This window comes from Megascapheus bottae, chromosome 31 (assembly GCF_031878675.1).
Source record: "Megascapheus bottae isolate mThoBot1 chromosome 31, mThoBot2.hap1, whole genome shotgun sequence".
Taxonomy (NCBI): domain Eukaryota; kingdom Metazoa; phylum Chordata; class Mammalia; order Rodentia; family Geomyidae; genus Megascapheus; species Megascapheus bottae.
Window position 1 is genome coordinate 4,953,907 of NC_143539.1, and position 16,173 is coordinate 4,970,079.

At 55.3% G+C, this 16,173-nt stretch overlaps 1 protein-coding gene across 3 annotated transcripts; it reads right to left on the minus strand.

The window, feature by feature from the left end:
* Positions 1–1,895: 1,895 nt before the first annotated feature.
* Positions 1,896–12,318, minus strand: Cblc (Cbl proto-oncogene C). Of its 3 annotated transcripts, XM_090321870.1 has the most exons (12): positions 11,978–12,318; positions 10,215–10,361; positions 9,971–10,127; positions 9,611–9,732; positions 9,347–9,484; positions 7,441–7,528; positions 6,335–6,466; positions 5,859–6,005; positions 5,517–5,579; positions 2,242–2,357; positions 2,061–2,138; positions 1,917–1,962 (listed from the first exon to the last, which is right to left on the minus strand). In XM_090321870.1, the coding sequence occupies exons 1-11, from the start codon at positions 12,316–12,318 to the stop codon at positions 2,129–2,131; spliced, it is 1,461 nt and encodes a 486-aa protein (XP_090177996.1). In that variant the 3' UTR covers positions 1,917–1,962; positions 2,061–2,128. The 3 variants fall into 3 exon arrangements, with proteins under 3 accessions (XP_090177998.1, XP_090177996.1, XP_090177997.1); XM_090321871.1 differs by having other exon boundaries at positions 2,061–2,357; XM_090321872.1 differs by lacking the exons at positions 2,061–2,138; positions 2,242–2,357 and having other exon boundaries at positions 1,896–1,962.
* Positions 12,319–16,173: the final 3,855 nt, after the last annotated feature.

Here is a 16,173-nt window from a genome sequence, read left to right on the forward strand (position 1 = left end):
TGTAATCCCAGCGCCACGAGTGGCAGAGAAAGGAGGAGGATCACAGACCAAGGCCAGCTCAAGGCCTGAGACTCTACCTGGGAAAAGAAAAGAAATGGAGCCCCAAAGGGTTGGTGATGGAGCTCCAGGAGGGGGTCAGTCAGGCCAGCACAGGCTCCACTGCAGGGCTGTGTGACCCCCCTGGGGGTGACGTGCTGTGGCTTAATGAGTCAAGGGGGCAGGTGGCAGCCACACAGGGGACTCTTGAGACCACAGAGCTACTGTTGTCCAGTCCAGCTCCCCCGACCGTCCCAGGGACCCCTGCATGACACCCTGGAGGCCACAGACAGCGGAGGTTGGAAGCTGGGGCCGAGCCACACCCCTGCCCCTCATGGTGACTGACTGATGGTAAGGCCAGGTGGTCATCTGCCCCCCATCCCAGCCTGGCCCTGCTGGACCGGTTCTGTGGGGCAGCGGTGGTTGGTGACCTGTTTGGCGAGTGGCCAGTCTCTTGGCTGGCTTTTCCAATCCCAGCTCTCTGACTGATTCCTGGCATTGTTGACTGACCCCAAATCCCTCCAACAAAGTCTCTCTGTGTCCCCAAGGCGGCTTTTGTTGCTTGGAACTGAAATCCATGCTCTGAGCTCCCAGGCGCTGCCCACGGGGATGCTGTCTGTCCACTGCCTATGCGGCTTGGCGTGGACGTCACCTCCTCCAGGAAGCCCTCGGGACTTCCCAGGGGAGGTCCAGTTGCTGTTCCCTGCAGGGCCCTGTGGCCCCCTCACCCTCCCTCATGTGAATCACTGTGACGTACACGGAGTAGGCAGTGACCACGCACTGTCCCCAGGGCGGGGCTTGGAGCAGGACCTCAGGTGTGGGTTCTTTTAGTCCAGGTGTTGTAAGCATTCACTAGGGTGAAAATAGGAGCATGATGGATATAGTAAATATAATATGAAAATGGTATATGATGAATAGATTGTGGAATGCTAAAGGAATAGGATATACAATGGTGATATCATAATATGAGGAGAGGAGAGGAATTAAATGAAATACAGTAATGAAATGAAACTAAGAAATATATTGCCAATACTAACTGGCACCTAAAGGCTTATGGACATGGGAGATAAAAATGATATAAGGACACATGGGACTGAAACCAAGCCAGGCTTACAAGATGAAGTATCATAGGCGCCCAGATACATAGAACAAGCAAGCAGCACATCTCTGGGTACTACTGACCAATCCAGACCAAGCAAGGACCAAGGCATAACCAATCCAAATCAAGCATGAAGGAGTTTGGGCCAGAAAGGAGCAGGCCAAGGACTAATCTAAACCAAGGACGGCACTTCTGCTGGCCTTAACCGAGACTGCGGTTCGAGGATCCTTGGCCATGCAGAAGCTGCGCCTTGCCCGAGAAGACCAACGAGGCCCGAGACTCATCCTGCAGCCCTGGAGCTCACATGGCGACAAGAGTGGGATTTGCGTCTAACATCTGCGGGGCAGGCCCTGTTCAACTTCGGGACTAAGAGATGTCAGAGAGTGGATCCAGCAGGTGTGCTGGACAGGCGGGTTAGGATTAGAAGATAGGAACTAGAATACAGGGTCAACTCTGCTAAGCTACGTGAAATCCATAAACTATGTTGCATCGTATTATCTGCCTATTGGTGAGTTACTTCGCCTGCTCACCACACGGAGGGTGGCGCTTCTTAGGGTTGCTTCCTTAAGGAGTTGAAGCAAGGAGGGGAGGGAGAGAGATGGCCAGGGTTGGGGGGCACCCCTATGTGAAGGGCTGAGGGAGGGGGGCTCTGGAGTTGTTGGGGAGGACCCCATCTTTTCCCACAGCAAAACTGCCCCCTGGTGGTTGCTGATATTTATTTTGGCTTCATGAACCCAGCCACTCCCCCCTAGCCGCACCACCCCCCCCAGTCCAGAACCCTAAGCCGGAGTCCATCTTGTGTCCGTTTGTCTGTTTGTCCAGCTGCCCTGTAGGACAGAAGAAAGAATGGTTAGGTGCTGAGATGCCCAGGGAAGTGTCTTCTCTGTCCACCCAGGGAAGTGGGGGAGATGAGGTGTGGGCTTACCTGGCCCCCGGGTAGGGGGCAGGATGGGGACCCTCCTCCAGGGCCAGCTGGAGGGGTGACTCTCCCCCTCAGGAGCTTCTGCAAGGAGAACTGGGGGGCTGTGGCTCTCCTGGGACTCACTGTCCCCCCCCCCTGCCCTGCATCCCCACAGCCAGACCAGTTTGAAGCCCTCTGCACTTACTCTGTGGCTCCCTCCCTGGCCTGGGGGCCCGGGGTGACATTCCACGGGACTGAGGCCACAGTTTTTATTCTAGGCAAGGGAAGAGGAGCCCGGAGTTTGGGTAGGACCAGAGGGGCCTGGAAGGGAGGAGATGAAGAAATGGCTCCAGTGAGCTGGGGCTGGTGGCTTCTACCTGTAGTCCCTGCCACTGAGGGGGGCAGAGATTGGGAGGAGCACTGATCAGGAGAAGCCAGCCTGGAAACAGAAGTGAGCTGGCTGTCCATCTCAACAAACAGGCCAAGCCTGGTGGCCCCGAACTATAGAATCTCTGCTGATCCCAGGACGAAGCTCAGATCTTATTCAAAAAGTATTGCCAGCAGGCGGTGCCCAGTGTCTCATGCCTATAACCCTAGCTACTTAAGAAGACTGAGACCTGGGGCTGGGATCGTGGCCTAGAGTGCTTGCTTAGCATACACAAAGCCCTGGGTTCGATTCTTCGGTACCACATACACAGAAAAGGCCAGAAATGATGCTGTGGCTTAAGTGGTAGAACACTAGCCTTACCCTAAGTTCAAGTCCCACTACCAAACAAAACCAAAACCAAACACAAGAAAGGAGGAGGAGGAGGAGAAAGGGGAAGAGGAGGACTAGTAATAATAATAATAATAATAAATGTCCCAGAGAGCTGTTGGCTGAGAACTGGGTGCTAAAGCCAGAGTCCTGTCCCCAGTCAGTGCTGTTTTGCCCCTCAGTCCTCTGCCTGGAGCAGGAAGACGTTCTGATTGCACCTCTCTGCCTGTCTACCACCATCTCTCTGTCCATGCATTCCTTCACTCAGGAGCTCTGGGAACACAGCCTTGACTAAGACAGAACTGTCCACCCTGCTGTGCTGACGGTGCACTGAGCGTGCACGCACGAGCCTGGCACTGACGCGCCAGCTCAGAGAACGTCTCAGATGATCTGCATCCTTCTGAGGGATGCGGAAAGTCAGGTGGCCAGGACACAGGGCGGGGGCCGGTTCTGGGAGATGAATGGATCCAGCACAGCAGCAGTGGACAGAAGGCTTGAGTTGACCTCTGTGACAGACACACAGTAAGCAAGCCTGGCCTGGTGGCACACGCTGTAATCCCAATCACTCAGGAGACTGAGATACTGAAGATCCAATCTCAAAGCTGGCTGGGGTAGGAGAGTCTTTGTGACTTTTTGTTTCCCCCTTGTCAATTATGGGGCTTGAACTTGGGGCCTGAGCTTCTTTTACAAAAGTCTAGTATTCTACCATTAAGCCACAGTGCTACTTCCAGCCTTTTCTGAGTAATTTATTGGCTGTTAAGAGTCTCGGGGCTGGGAGTTTGGCCTAGTGGTAGAGTGCTTTGCCTAGCATGCATGAAGACCCGGGTTCGATTCCTTGGTACCACATACATAGAGAAAAGAAGCCAGAAGTAGTGCTGAGGCTCAAGTGGTAGAGCTCTGGCCTTGAGAAAAACCCAAGGACAGTGCTCAGGCCCTGAGCTCAAGCCCAGGACTGGCAAAAAAAAGTCTCACAGCCATTCCTGCCAGAGCTGGCTTTGAACCTTGATGGTTAGAGCTCAGCCTCCTGAGTAGCTAGGATGACAGGTGAGATTCTTATCACCAATTCACCAGCAAAAAAACCCTGAGAAGCGGAGGTGTGGCTCAAATGGTCGAGCACCAACCTTGAGGAGAAAAACTACGGGATAGCACCCAGACCCTGAATTCAGGTCCTACTACTGCTCCCGGCATCCAAAAATAAAGACAAGCGGGAAGGAGACCCCATCTGCAAAGGGAACTGTGCGGCTGAGCGGTGTTGCACCTGCCTGAAGGGCCAACAGCTCCATTATCCCCAGGCCGGGCAGCACCACGCCCAGGGCTGGCTCTGAAGAATGACTTAGGAAGGGACAGGAACTGCGGTCATCCTGGGCTGGGGGGTGGGGTTTGGCAGGGCACGGCGGGCTGGGGGGCACAGGCGGGGTGCAGGTGTGTGCAGAGGCTGGGGTGCCCGGCAGCCAGGCTGCCTCCTGGCCACAGGCCTGGTCCTCAGGGAGTGCCTGAGTGTCTGTAATGTTTCCATTTGCCTCTGGCCGAGATCCGGGGCTGTTTTTAGCTCCATGCCATTCCCCCCCTCTCCCCTCCCCCCTGCCTTCCTGCTGGCTCTCTTGTTCCCACTGGTGGAGGAGCGTTCCTGGACTTCCTGAGCTGTTTGTCTCACATCCTGGCAGTATTGATCTCTGTGCACAGCTAGGGAGGGAGGGAGGAGGGGAGGGAGGGCCGACCTCCCTCCCCTCCAGAAGCCAGAAAGCCAAGGCCTGAGGGGAGCGGGATTGTGGGGGTGGGGTGGGGGGGTGGACAAGGCCATGTTTCCATCCCCAGTTCTACAAGGCAGTATTAAGAGCAATAAAATGAAAATTAAGAAAAGCTGGGCGTAGCCGGGTGTGGTGGCTCCCGCCTGTCATCCTAGCCACCCAGGAGGCCGAGATCTGAGGATCAAGGTTCAAAGCCAGCCCCTGCAGGAAACGCTGTGAGACTCTCATCTCTCATGAACCAGCAGAAAACCACAAGTGGGGCTGTGAGTCAGGGGGTAGAGTGTTAGCCTTGAGCAAAAGAGCTCAGGGACAGGGACAGTCAGCAGTGCCCAGGCCTGATTTCAAGCTCTAGGGCCAACACACACACACACACACACACACACTGAAATTTTTAAAAAGGGCTGGGAAGCATGGTTCAGGTGGTACAGCACCTACCTACCAAGTTCAAACCCCAAATTCTGAAAAGCCCTAAGGTTCCCTTATCTTCTTTCTGGCTGTGTGGCCTCTGGCAGATACAAACACCTCTCTGAGCTTTTCTCTTCCAGGAAATAGGGAGAAGACATTTGCTTTTTGTGGGGGTGGGGCAATCCTGGGGCTTGAATTCAGGGCCTGGGCACTGTCTTTGGAATTTCTCAAGGCTAGTACTCTAGCACTTGAGCCACAGCACCACTTCTGGCTTTTTCAGTATGTGTGATATGGAGGAATTGAACCCAGGGCTTCATGCATGCTAGGCAAGCATTCTACCACTAGGCCACACTCCCAGCCCATTAAGTCTGTTTTCTTTTAATCCATTTACAAAACCCAACGCTATATCCACATAGGGGTTCGGCCCCGTGCGCTTGGCCAGGAGGGGAAAACACAGCCGGGGCTGCCTGGCATGGGCGTGTGTGCCCGTAATCACAACATTAGAGGCCGGAGCAGGAACCCTGGGACCAAGAGAGGCCCCAGCCACCCACCTCACCCCGGTGTGCCACTCACCACCTCTAGCCAGCCTTCGCCTCTGGGTCTCCTGGGGGGCAGTGGGGGAGGAGAAGGAGACCCCTGCAGGAGACAGGAGGGAAGGGCGGAGATGGCCCATGTTTTACTTACTGCTGAGCCTGATTCTGGGGCTGTTCTAGACCTTGGAATAGGGGTGTAGGAGAGATTCAGAGAGGAGAGGCCCCACACCTAGAGTCCTGGGCAGAAAACACCCTGGCCTCTAGCATCCAGCTTCTTCCCTCAGACCCAAGGACGCAGGCCAACCTCCTCCCTCAAACCCAGGAGTTCAGGCCCAGCCTCCTCCCTCAGAATAAGTTATTAGGGTGCCTCCCCAGTTCTCACCTGGCTAGGCTCCTCCTCTTCCTCATCATGGCAGCTGTCAGGAGCTGTGGTTCCCGTGGCCACCCCGCCCTGGGCCTGGCATATGCGCACAGTCTCACGGCCCTGGATCCCCCGACGGCAGAAGGGGCAGGTGTTGCTGTCGGTCTGCTGGGGGAGGCAGCAGGGGTACCATTGTCACCCAGTCCCCAGGGCTGGGGGACCCTGAGACAGAGCCATAAAGGAGTCATGGTGTCAGGAGTCTCGTTGTCAGGGCGGGGTCAAGGCCCAGACACTAAAAGCTCTTGACTCCAGTTGGCCAGGCGGCAAAGGATGGAACTCCCTGCCCTAATTCTGCAGCTGGGAAAGATATGGAGGGTTCGTGGAGGGGGGTGAAGTGGGGACACAGACAGTCAGGCCCCTGAGTGTCTCCAGAGAGGCATCTGTTCTCACTGGGTCTCAGTTTCCCCATCAGGGGGCAGGGAAGGGCTGGCCCCCACCTGCCAGGCAGCCAGGCAGCGGCCACAGAGCAGATGTCCACAGGGCTCCAGCCTCACGTCTTTGTCCCTCTCCGTGCAGATCTTACAAAGCTCGAATGTGGAGTTCATGGCCAGGTAGAGGCGCAGCTGCTCCTGACAGGAGAGAGGAGAGCAGGCATGGGGTGAAGTCTCCGTGCCAGCCTGATTCCCCACCCCAAAAGCAAACGCTACCCCTTAAGTCCCAAGTTCAAGGCTTCCTTCGTTTATTTCCTGTTGGCCGTGAGATTCCTTCTCTGAGCCCTCCTGCATTAGGTTTAGCCAAGAGAAAAACTCAGATACCCAATCTGTTTGGATTTCATATATACACAGCCAAGAAGCCTCCCAGAGTACGTCAGTCCCAAATACAGTGTGGGAAACACTGATGCTAAAATAATAATAAAAATAATAATAATAATTTTTGGTGGCACATGCTTGTAATTCCAGCATCTGAGAAGCTAGAGCTGGAGGTTCCGTAAGTTCTAGGCTGGCCTAGAACTCAGGGGAAAAATGAAATATGTGGCATAGAAAGAAGCATTACTCTTTTCTTTTTGGGGGGGCCCAGCCTGGGACTTGAACTCAGGGCCTGGGCACTGTCCTTGAGCTTATTTTGCTTAAGGATAGTGCTGGAGCCACAGCCCCACTTCTGGCGTCTTTTCTAATTAGGGACAGAGTCTCACAGACTTTTCTGCTTGGGCTGCTTTAGGAAAGGTCAATCCTCCCATTTTGGCTAGGATTACAGGTGTGAGCCACCGGGCCTGGCCTTTTTTCTTTTTTTTGTACTGGGGATTGAACTCAGGGCCTTGTCTTTGTTCGGCAGATGTGCTGTCACTAATGCCATTCGTCCAGTCCTTTTAGCTTTTGGTTGGCTTTTCAAACAGGGTCTCAGATCCAGCTTCCCTGGGCGGATCTCTGACTGGGGTTCTCATATCGCCTCCTCCGCCTTAGCTGGGATTACAGGCCTGGACTACCACACTGGGCCACTCTGAACGTGCAGTTTGCTCCTTTGAGAACTCCCAGGAAACAGTGAGGGTGGGAGAAGGAAGGCCTGTAGTTCCCCATGGGTAATCGGAGTCTCGTGGTTCACCCACCTCGGACACCTGGATGCGCTCGTGGGGTTGTGCCTGGCACAGCTCGGTCAGGTCTGGGTTGTGATTCTTCCCATCCGGGTACAGGTAGCTGGGGGAGGGGAGAAGAATCACCAAGGTCATCCAGCACCTCCTACTTCTGGATGAGCCAGGGAGATCCCTGCGCACGCATGCCCTCATGCTCTGGGATGAGAATCGCCCTCAAACCTCCACCCTGCAGAGCTGTGGCTCAAGTGGTAGAGTGCCACATTCCCTGTCCCCAGTTCAGCGTTCCTGGCTTAGCTTATAATCCTAGCTACTCAGCTGGCACAGCTGGAGGTGTGCCTGGGCAGAAAATTTGCCTCCATAGCTAAAATACCCAGCAAAAGCAAAGCACTATAGCCTAGTGCCCCAGCACTGCCAAAAGAAAAATAAATAAGAGAAGAAAGAGGTGGGGAGAATGCAGTTCAAAATTCAATGTTGGGGGCTGGGAGTTTGGCCTAGTGGTTAAAGTGCTTGACTAGCATGCATGAAGACCCGGGTTCGATTCCTCAGTACCACATACATAGAAAAAAGCTGGAAGTGGTGCTGAGGCTCAAATGGTAGAGTGCTAGCCTTGAGAAAGTCCAAGGACAGTGCTCAGGCCATGAGCTCAAGCCCAGGACTGGCAAAAATAAATAAATTAATTAATTAATAAATTAATAAATTAATAAAAATTCAATGTTGGGGGGCTGGGAGTTTGGCCTAGTGGTAGAGTGCTTGCCTAGCCTGCACGAAGACCTGGGTTTGATTCTTAGGTACCACATATATAGAAAAAAAGCCGGAAGTGGTGCTGAGGCTCAAGTGGTAGAGCTCTAGCCTTGAGAAAGTCCAAGGACAGTGCTCAGGCCCTGAGCTCAAGCCCAGCACTGGGAAAAAAAAAAAATCAAAGTAGAGGACTGGGAAAGTGGCTTGAGTGCTTGCCTAGCATGCACGAAGCCCTTGGTTTGATTCCTTGGTACCATATGTACAGAAAATGCCAGAAGTGGGGCTGTGGCTCAAGTGGTAGAACTCTAGCCTTGAGCAAAGAAGCCCAGGAACAAGACCCAGGCTCTGAGTTCAAGCCCCATAACTGAAAGAAAAAAAAATGTCTCCAAGACTTTCCTGCCTGGGCTGGCTTTGAACTGTGATCTTCAGACCTTAACTGCCTGAGTAGCCAGGATTACAGAATTCAATATATATTCAACAAAACTTAAGAAAGGTGAGGGAAGGGTGGGCTGGAATGTTGAAAGGTAAGAATGTCAAAAAGGGATGACACTCTTCAAGAAGCACTGTGGGACTGGGAGATTGGCTTAGTGATAGAGAGCTTGCCAAGCATGCATGAAGACTTGGATTCAATTCCTCAGTACCACATACATAGGAAAAGAAAAAAAAAGGCTGGAAGAGGTGCTGTGGCTCATGTGGTAGAGCTCTAACCCTGAGGAAAGCCCAGGGACAGTGCTCAGGCTCTGAGTTCAAGGCCCAGAACTGGACTGGCATAAAAAGAAACATTGTATTCATAAATTGCTTTGTTCAATGGCAACTTCTTTATACAACTGCTAAAGAAAATTAAAAGAATCCATCTATTCATATATACATATTCAAAGAGAAAAGTTGAGACCAGACGAACAATAGTTCAGGATCTAATACCTTCCCTGTAATTAATTTCAGAGAACGCAGTTTTGATGAACACTGATAATCCAGTTTATCTGCCCACCTGTCCTCCTATCTGTCCATCTGTCCACCTGACCTCACACCAGCCCCGGTGGATGATGCCCACTGACATGCCAGGTGTTTGCCTGCCACCTGCTGTCCAGCAGTGGTACTGCATCCCGAAGACCACGCTGATTTGGACAGAACCTTTCCTAGTGGATTTTGCCACCTCCCTCTACCGGCCCAGTTGGGGACTCACAGGCCGTTCTCCTGTCCCTCCAGGAGCACCTGGAACAGGGGTCTGTTGGAGGGGATGGTCTGCAGGATGTCACCATCGGAGCTCACATGGCCGATGGCCCATTGTCCCAGGCGGGTGCAGCTAGGCCTGAAGATGTAGCTGGAGAAGCCAGGGAGGGGTGAGGAGATACAGGAGAGATCTCCTCAGTCCTTTCTGGGAGATGCCAGCTCCCTCCAGTGGGGACCAGCCCTCACCCTGACACCCCTACCCCTGGGGCCACCTTACCTGCCTGGCTTGTCCCTGCAGGACTGTAAGCGGGCCTGGACCTCGTCATATGTAAGGAAGGCCATGTAGCCGGGGTGGTTGACTGCCAGGAGTTGCCAGTTCTTAAGCAGCGTGGGCCAGGGCTGCAAGGGGCAGGCTGGGTCACTAGGGGCGGGGCAAGGAGGCAGCCACACCCTTCGTGTCACACCCCTCCTGCCCTGGCTTATACCATGGTGGGTGGGCGTGGAGCTTGTCTTGGGGTCCAGGCACAGCTTCTGCCCTCTAACCCCAGGCCTTCTCCCTCAGACCCAGGGATCCAGGCCTCAGACTTCCTCAGACCCAGAGACCCCGACCTCAGGCCCAGACACCCCTGTCCCAGACCTGGAAGAGCCTGGTGAAGATGTCGAACTCAAAGATGGACACGTGGCCGCTGCATGTGAGGTCCATGGTGGAGCGCAGGGCCTGGGCAGTGGGTCCGGGTTCCACAGGGTGACAGGTGTCCAGGAGCGACTGGAGCTCAGCCCAGGGCACCATGCACCTGGGCAGGGGAGGACAGTGGGCTGAGATGGGCAGCCTCCCGCTCACGGAGGTCCCTGGACAGGTCGGTGGGGGGGTGATCACTCACCGGGCTCCACAGTGCTCCCTCCAGAAGGTGTGCGCGGGGGCCTTGGTCAGCTGGTACAGGTGCCCGCAGTATTTTCCCCCAGGGAAGAGCGCGCTCAGTTCCGAGTGCATATGGCTGAAGATGAGGGCCAGCTTGGCCAGCTGCCGCCTGCAGGGACAAGCTGTGAGGAGCGGCTGGGCCGTGGGGCTCCCAGGGACAGCTCTGTCTAGGATTCCCCCCAGGGATAAAGCCCCACACTCTTGGCTAATATGTCAATGCATAGGAAGAGTCCATTCCTAAAGCCGGGTGTGGTGAGGCATGCCTGTAATCCCAGCGCTTGGAAGGCTGAGGCAGGAGGATCTGGAGCTCCAGGCCAGCCTCAACTCCACAGCAAACGATTGAAACCCGGTGCGTTGGCTCACACCTGTAATCCTAGCTACTCAGGAGGCTGAGATCTAAGGATCGGGGTTCAAAGACAGCCTGGGCACCTAAGACAGTGAGACTCTTATCTCCAATTAATCCCTGGCTAGAAAAAAAGTGGTGCTGTGGCTCAAGGGGTAGGGCAGTAGCCTTGAGCTGAAGTGCTCAGGGACAGTGCTCAGGCCCAGAGTTCGGGTTCCATAACTGAACAACAACAACAAAGACAGACAGGCGGGTGGCCTGGTCTCAAGGCCTTCTAAGCAGCGGCTGTTGAGGAAGGGGTGAGGCTCCAGACTGGGGTGCAGGCCTGCCTCTGGGCTCAGAGGCTCCAGACTGGGGTGCAGGCCTGCCTCTGGGCTCAGAGGCTCCAGACTGGGGTGCAGGCCTGCCTCTGGGCTCAGAGGCTCCAGACTGGGGTGCAGGCCTGCCTCTGGGCTCAGGGTGCCCCTGTTTCCCATCCCTCCCCCACATTTCAGACTGAGCCGGCAGCAGGCAAGTCCAAAGTCCTCGGTGATCAGCCCTTCTGGTCCATGACAAGTGAGTCCAAGGGGAGCCCGGGGTCCCCACACTCCCAGGAGGGTGTATCTAAGGGAGCTGTGGGCATCTGGACATCCACTGGGAAGTGACCCAGAAAAAAATGACGGTGTGGAGCTCAAAGAAGGAAAAACTAGTCAGCTCGGTCCTCCCGGGCCCAGGGCGGAGACTGGGCGTGAAAGGTCCTGGGGCAGAGGCTGGGCCGTGGGGTTCGGGGAGGAGGCTGGGTGTGGAAGGTCCCGGGGCAGAGGCTGGGCCGTGGGGTCCCGGGGAGGAGGCTGGGCCGTGGGGTCCGGGGAGGAGGCTGGGCCGTGGGGTCCCGGGGCCGAGGCTGGGCCGTGGGGTCCGGGGAGGAGGCTGGGCCGTGGGGTCCGGGGAGGAGGCTGGGTGTGGAAGGTCCCGGGGCGGAGGCTGGGCCGTGGGGTCCCGGGGAGGAGGCTGGGCCGTGGGGTCCGGGGAGGAGGCTGGGCCGTGGGGTCCCGGGGCCGAGGCTGGGCCGTGGGGTCCGGGGAGGAGGCTGGGCCGTGGGGTCCGGGGAGGAGGCTGGGTGTGGAAGGTCCCGGGGCGGAGGCTGGGCCGTGGGGTCCCGGGGTGGAGGCTGGGCCGTGGGGTCCGGGGAGGAGGCTGGGTGTGGAAGGTCCCGGGGCCGAGGCTGGGCCGTGGGGTCCGGGGCGGAGGCTGGGCGGTGGGGTTCCGGGGTGGAGGCTGGGCCGTGGGGTCCCGGGGTGGAGGCTGGGCCGTGGGGTCCGGGGCGGAGGCTGGGCCGTGGGGTCCGGGGCCGAGGCTGGGCCGTGGGGTCCGGGGCGGCGTCCGCGGGTACCGGCGCTCACCTGGGCCGCGCGCCCTCCCGGAAGAGCCGGTCTTCGGTCCCGGGCTGCGCGGGCAGCAGCGCCGCCACCTGCCGGCCCTTGGCCTCGAGGTTGGCCAGGTAGACGGCCAGGAAGTCCCCGGCGCCCCCAGGGCCCTCGGGGTCGCCGCCCGCCGCGCCCCGCCGGGTCCGGGCCACCTCGCGGAGCAACTGCGCGGTGCGGGGCAGCAGGTCCCTCAGCGAGGGGGGTCCCGAGCCCAGCCGGGCGTCCTCGCATCGCTCTTCCAGACGCTGCAGCAGCCGCACGGCCCGGCCGAGGGCGCGAGGCTCCCCGCGCTGCCACCCCCGCGGGGCCGCGGCCATCGCCCTGGGGTGTCGGGGACAGAGGACGGCGGGGAAGGGTGTGGGAGTCTGGGGGCGTGGCCTATGGGGGCGTGCCTACGAAGGGGCGGGCCGGGCGCGGTGGGCGTGGCCACTGGAGTGGGTGTGGCCTCTAGCGAGGGGCGGGCCTATGGCTGGAGGGCGTGGCATCCTCCGTGGGCGTGGCAATGCCGGGCGGGGTCACGTGGCCGGCGGGGTCGCCAGCCAGGAGGGGTGGAGCCTGCGGGGTGGGGCGGGGCTGACGCCCGGGAAGGGGGCTCCTCTACAGGTGGGGCGAGGTCTCGGGTGGAAGGCTTCAGGGCGCTGGGTGGTTTTGGACTCCGTACACCTGGAGGGCGGGGTCTCCGCGGCTCAGAACGACCCGGTGCGTCCCGCGTCCGGGCACCAGGGGGAAATTAGGCTCGAGGTTTTTGTTTTTAGGGTTTGAACTGGAGGGCTTCAGATCTCGTTCCTGATCCTCATGCTTCCAGCATGCCCGGGATAGGCTGGGATCCGGATGATCAGATTTCCAAGCAGCAGACCGACACCCTGGGCTCCAAACGGGTGAAGTGAGAAACTGGGGGCGAGAAGGGGAAGCTAGGTTCAAGAATGCGCAGGGCTGGGCTGGGCATCAACTTGCTCAACTGGTAGCCACCAAGACCCGGGCTGAAGACAGGGCGATGAGCTGCGGGGAGCCCTGCCCAGGCCCCGCCCACCCGAGGGCCGACCACGCCCCGCCCCGCCCACCGTCTGGCCACGCCCAGAGAGACTCGCTGGGTTCTGGTGAAAACTATGCGCATACCTAGAGCTGTGAATCAGACCAGCCCAGTTTACTCCATTGTACTTGAACCTGCACTTGGAATCAGTCATAAATGTGAGCTTATGCCAGTAAGAGCTATTATGTTCGGTCCTGTGTGTCAGATTCCCTGCGCGTTTGTTTACTGGTTTTATTTATTTTTTAGTTTTTTCCAGTCTTGGGCGTTGCACTCAGGGCCTGGGCTCTGTCCCTAGACTGTCTCAAGGTTAGCGCTCTACCACTTGAGTCACCGTGCCACTTCCGGATTTTTCTGTGTCTGTGATATCCAGGAATAAAACCCAAGGCTTTGTGCATGCCAGGCAAGCACTCTACCACTAAGCCACATTCCCAGTCCATCACTGGTTTTATTTTTATTCTTATTTATTCTTTATTTTTGTGTCGTAATGGGGCTTGAACTCAGGAGCACTGTCCATTTAGCTTTATTTAGTTATTTATTTATTCTCAATGCTGGCCTCCTACCATTTAAGCTACATCTCCACTCCACTCTAGCTATTTTGGGTATATTTTGGGTATATTGGAGTAAGAGTATCACAAACTTTTCTGCCAGGGCTGGTTTTGAACCATAATCCTCAGATCTGTTTTCTAAACTATGATTATAGGTGTTAGCCACCAGTGCCCAGCTCAGGGCATTAATACTAATATAAAATTTTTTTTTCACTTGAAACCTGACCAGTAGGTAGCCAAGGCTGGCCTTGAATTTTCAATTCTGAATCCGTCTCTCCCATGCTGGGATTACAGGTGTGCAGGGGACCACGCCCATTCCTCTGGTAGAGACACTTGAAACAACAACGTTACTTCCTAGCCTTTGTCCTAGCTCCAAATAGGCCCATTCATATCTTTTGCCCAGTTCAGGTTTCACTACTGAATGGATGGTGCGGAGCCCCAGAAATGTCCCTCAAAACCCACTAATGGCTCATGTTTGGCAAACGCTTGCACTAAAGAGACACAGCAGGGTCTCTTTCGTGGGCTATTCATTTCAGTCCTGTGGAATATGGAGAGGAGGGAGGAAGTAGGTTTACCCACCAGAAGATGGAATGGATGAACTGTGGTCTCTCCGCGGGGCCTCAAGGCAGCAGCGGGGATGAATGGTAAGAGCCTGAGTCATAGACTGTGTGCTGACCAGTGGGATGGCCTCGCCTCCATTTGCAAATGGGGTCTTTGAGGATGTCATTCATTAGGCTTGATATCCAGTGATGGACTTACAGGAAATAAACGTTTGGGCTGGGTGTGAACTTGGCACTCAGGACGCTGAGGGCAGGAAGACGGTGAGTTGCAGGTCAATTTGGGCTACATAGGGACACACACACACACACACCCCAGAGGCCAAGGTGGGCTGGCAGCCATTCAATGCTAGGAGTGGGCAGAAAAGGTTCTTTCCTGAACCTTGGCAAAGAGCTGAGGCTTTGATTTGAGGTCTCCATCCTCTAGCACTGCAGCCAATAAAAGTCAGGCCAGGAGTGTGGCCTAGTGGTAGAGTGCTTGCCTGGCATGCATGAAGCCCTGGGTTCAATTCCTCAGTACCAAGTACACAGAAAAAGCAGGAAGTGGCACTGTGGCTCAAGTGGTAGAGAGCTAGCCTTGAGAAAGCTCAAAGACAGTGCCCAGGAAATGAGTTCAAGTCCCAGGACAGGCAAAAAAAAAGTGTCATTTGCAGATGAATGGATTGTGGATTTTTGTTCCATTAGGTGATTGGCACAAATTTTTAATTTGAGACAATATTTGCAAGCCTAAAAATCTACTTTTGGTGACCTTGATGATTGAATGCTTAAGTTGTATTTTGTATCACAAAAAGTGTTGGGTCCATTGGCATCAAAATCTAGGACTTCACAGGTTTTGTTACTTTGAAGCAGAAAGTTAAAACAACAATATCAACAAAAAAACCCCTAGGTTAAGCCAGGCACTGGGGTTCACGCAAGAGGCTGAGATATGAGGATCACAGTTCAAAGCCAGTCCTGTCCCTGAGCTCTTCAGCTCTTCAGCTCAAGGCCACTTCTGATTTTCTGGTGGTTAACTGGAGATAAGAGTCTCACAGACTTTAGTGCCCCGGCTGGCTTTGAACCATGATCCTCAGATCTCAGCCTCCTGAGTAGCTAGGATCACAGGCGTGAACCACTGCACCCGGCTACTATGAGACTTTTATCATCGAGGAACCACCAAAAAGCTGGAAGCGGAGCTGTGGCTCAAGTAGTAGAGTGCCAGCTTTGAGGAAAAAAGCTCAGGACAGAGACCAGGCCCTGAGTTTAAGCCCTAGGACTGGCACACTCAGAAAAAATTTTGATAGGATATGAAAGATGAGTTGCATACATTAGTTAATAGGTGTGGTGATGCTTGCATTAGATCCTAATCTGTTGTTTTTTGTTTTTTAAGTGGAAGCCCGACACTTAAAAGAAGTTAGTCTCCAGTGTTAACCACAAGAGGGCGCGCGAAGCACAGATTTCCCCTTGCCATTGGGACCTGAGTCTTTGAGGCTCCAGGCTGTGACCACGCCTCCAGGCCAAGCCACTCTCCAACATTAGGCCACACCCCCAAGGCTCTGGCCACACCCCCGCCTGGACCTTAATTCTGCTGAGTCCAAGGAGCAAATCCCAACTTTGACCAGGGATGGATGCAGACTTGGAAACTTACAAATACACAAACTCGGGCCAGGAGTTTGGCCTAGTGGAAGAGTGTTCACCTAGCATGCACAAAGACCAGGGTTCGATTCCTCTGTACCACATACATGGGAAAGAACTGGAGGGGTCCTGTGGCTCAAGTGGTAGAGCTCTGGCCTTGAGAAAGCCCACAGTCTACTAAGCCATGCTCCTGGCCAACTAAGTTCAGTTTCTTCCTGCTCTAGGCCTCAGTTTTCCTTCCTGTCAAGGAGATTGGGCTTACATGAGCAGCTGTAATGTGTTTTGTGTAGATCTCATGTTCTTAAAAACATCCAGTGCAATGTTGACATACTATTGCTTTTTTTTTTTTTTGCCAGTGTTGGGGCTTGAACTCAGGGCCTGAGCACTGTCCTTGGGATTTCTCAAGGCTAGAACTCTACCACTTGAGCC

Coding starts and splice junctions, on each gene's coding strand:
- Cblc (XM_090321870.1), bottom strand. CDS start 12,318: ATGGCCGCGGCCCCGCGGGGGTGGCAGCGCGGGGAGCCTCGCGCCCTC. Junction 6,467..7,440: donor AGCGCATCCAGGTGTCCGAG/GTGGGTGAACCA, acceptor CTCTCCTGTCAG/GAGCAGCTGCGCCTCTACCT. Junction 2,358..5,516: donor GCGAAGGCTGGCTAGAGGTG/GTGAGTGGCACA, acceptor CCTCCCTTCCAG/GCCCCTCTGGTCCTACCCAA.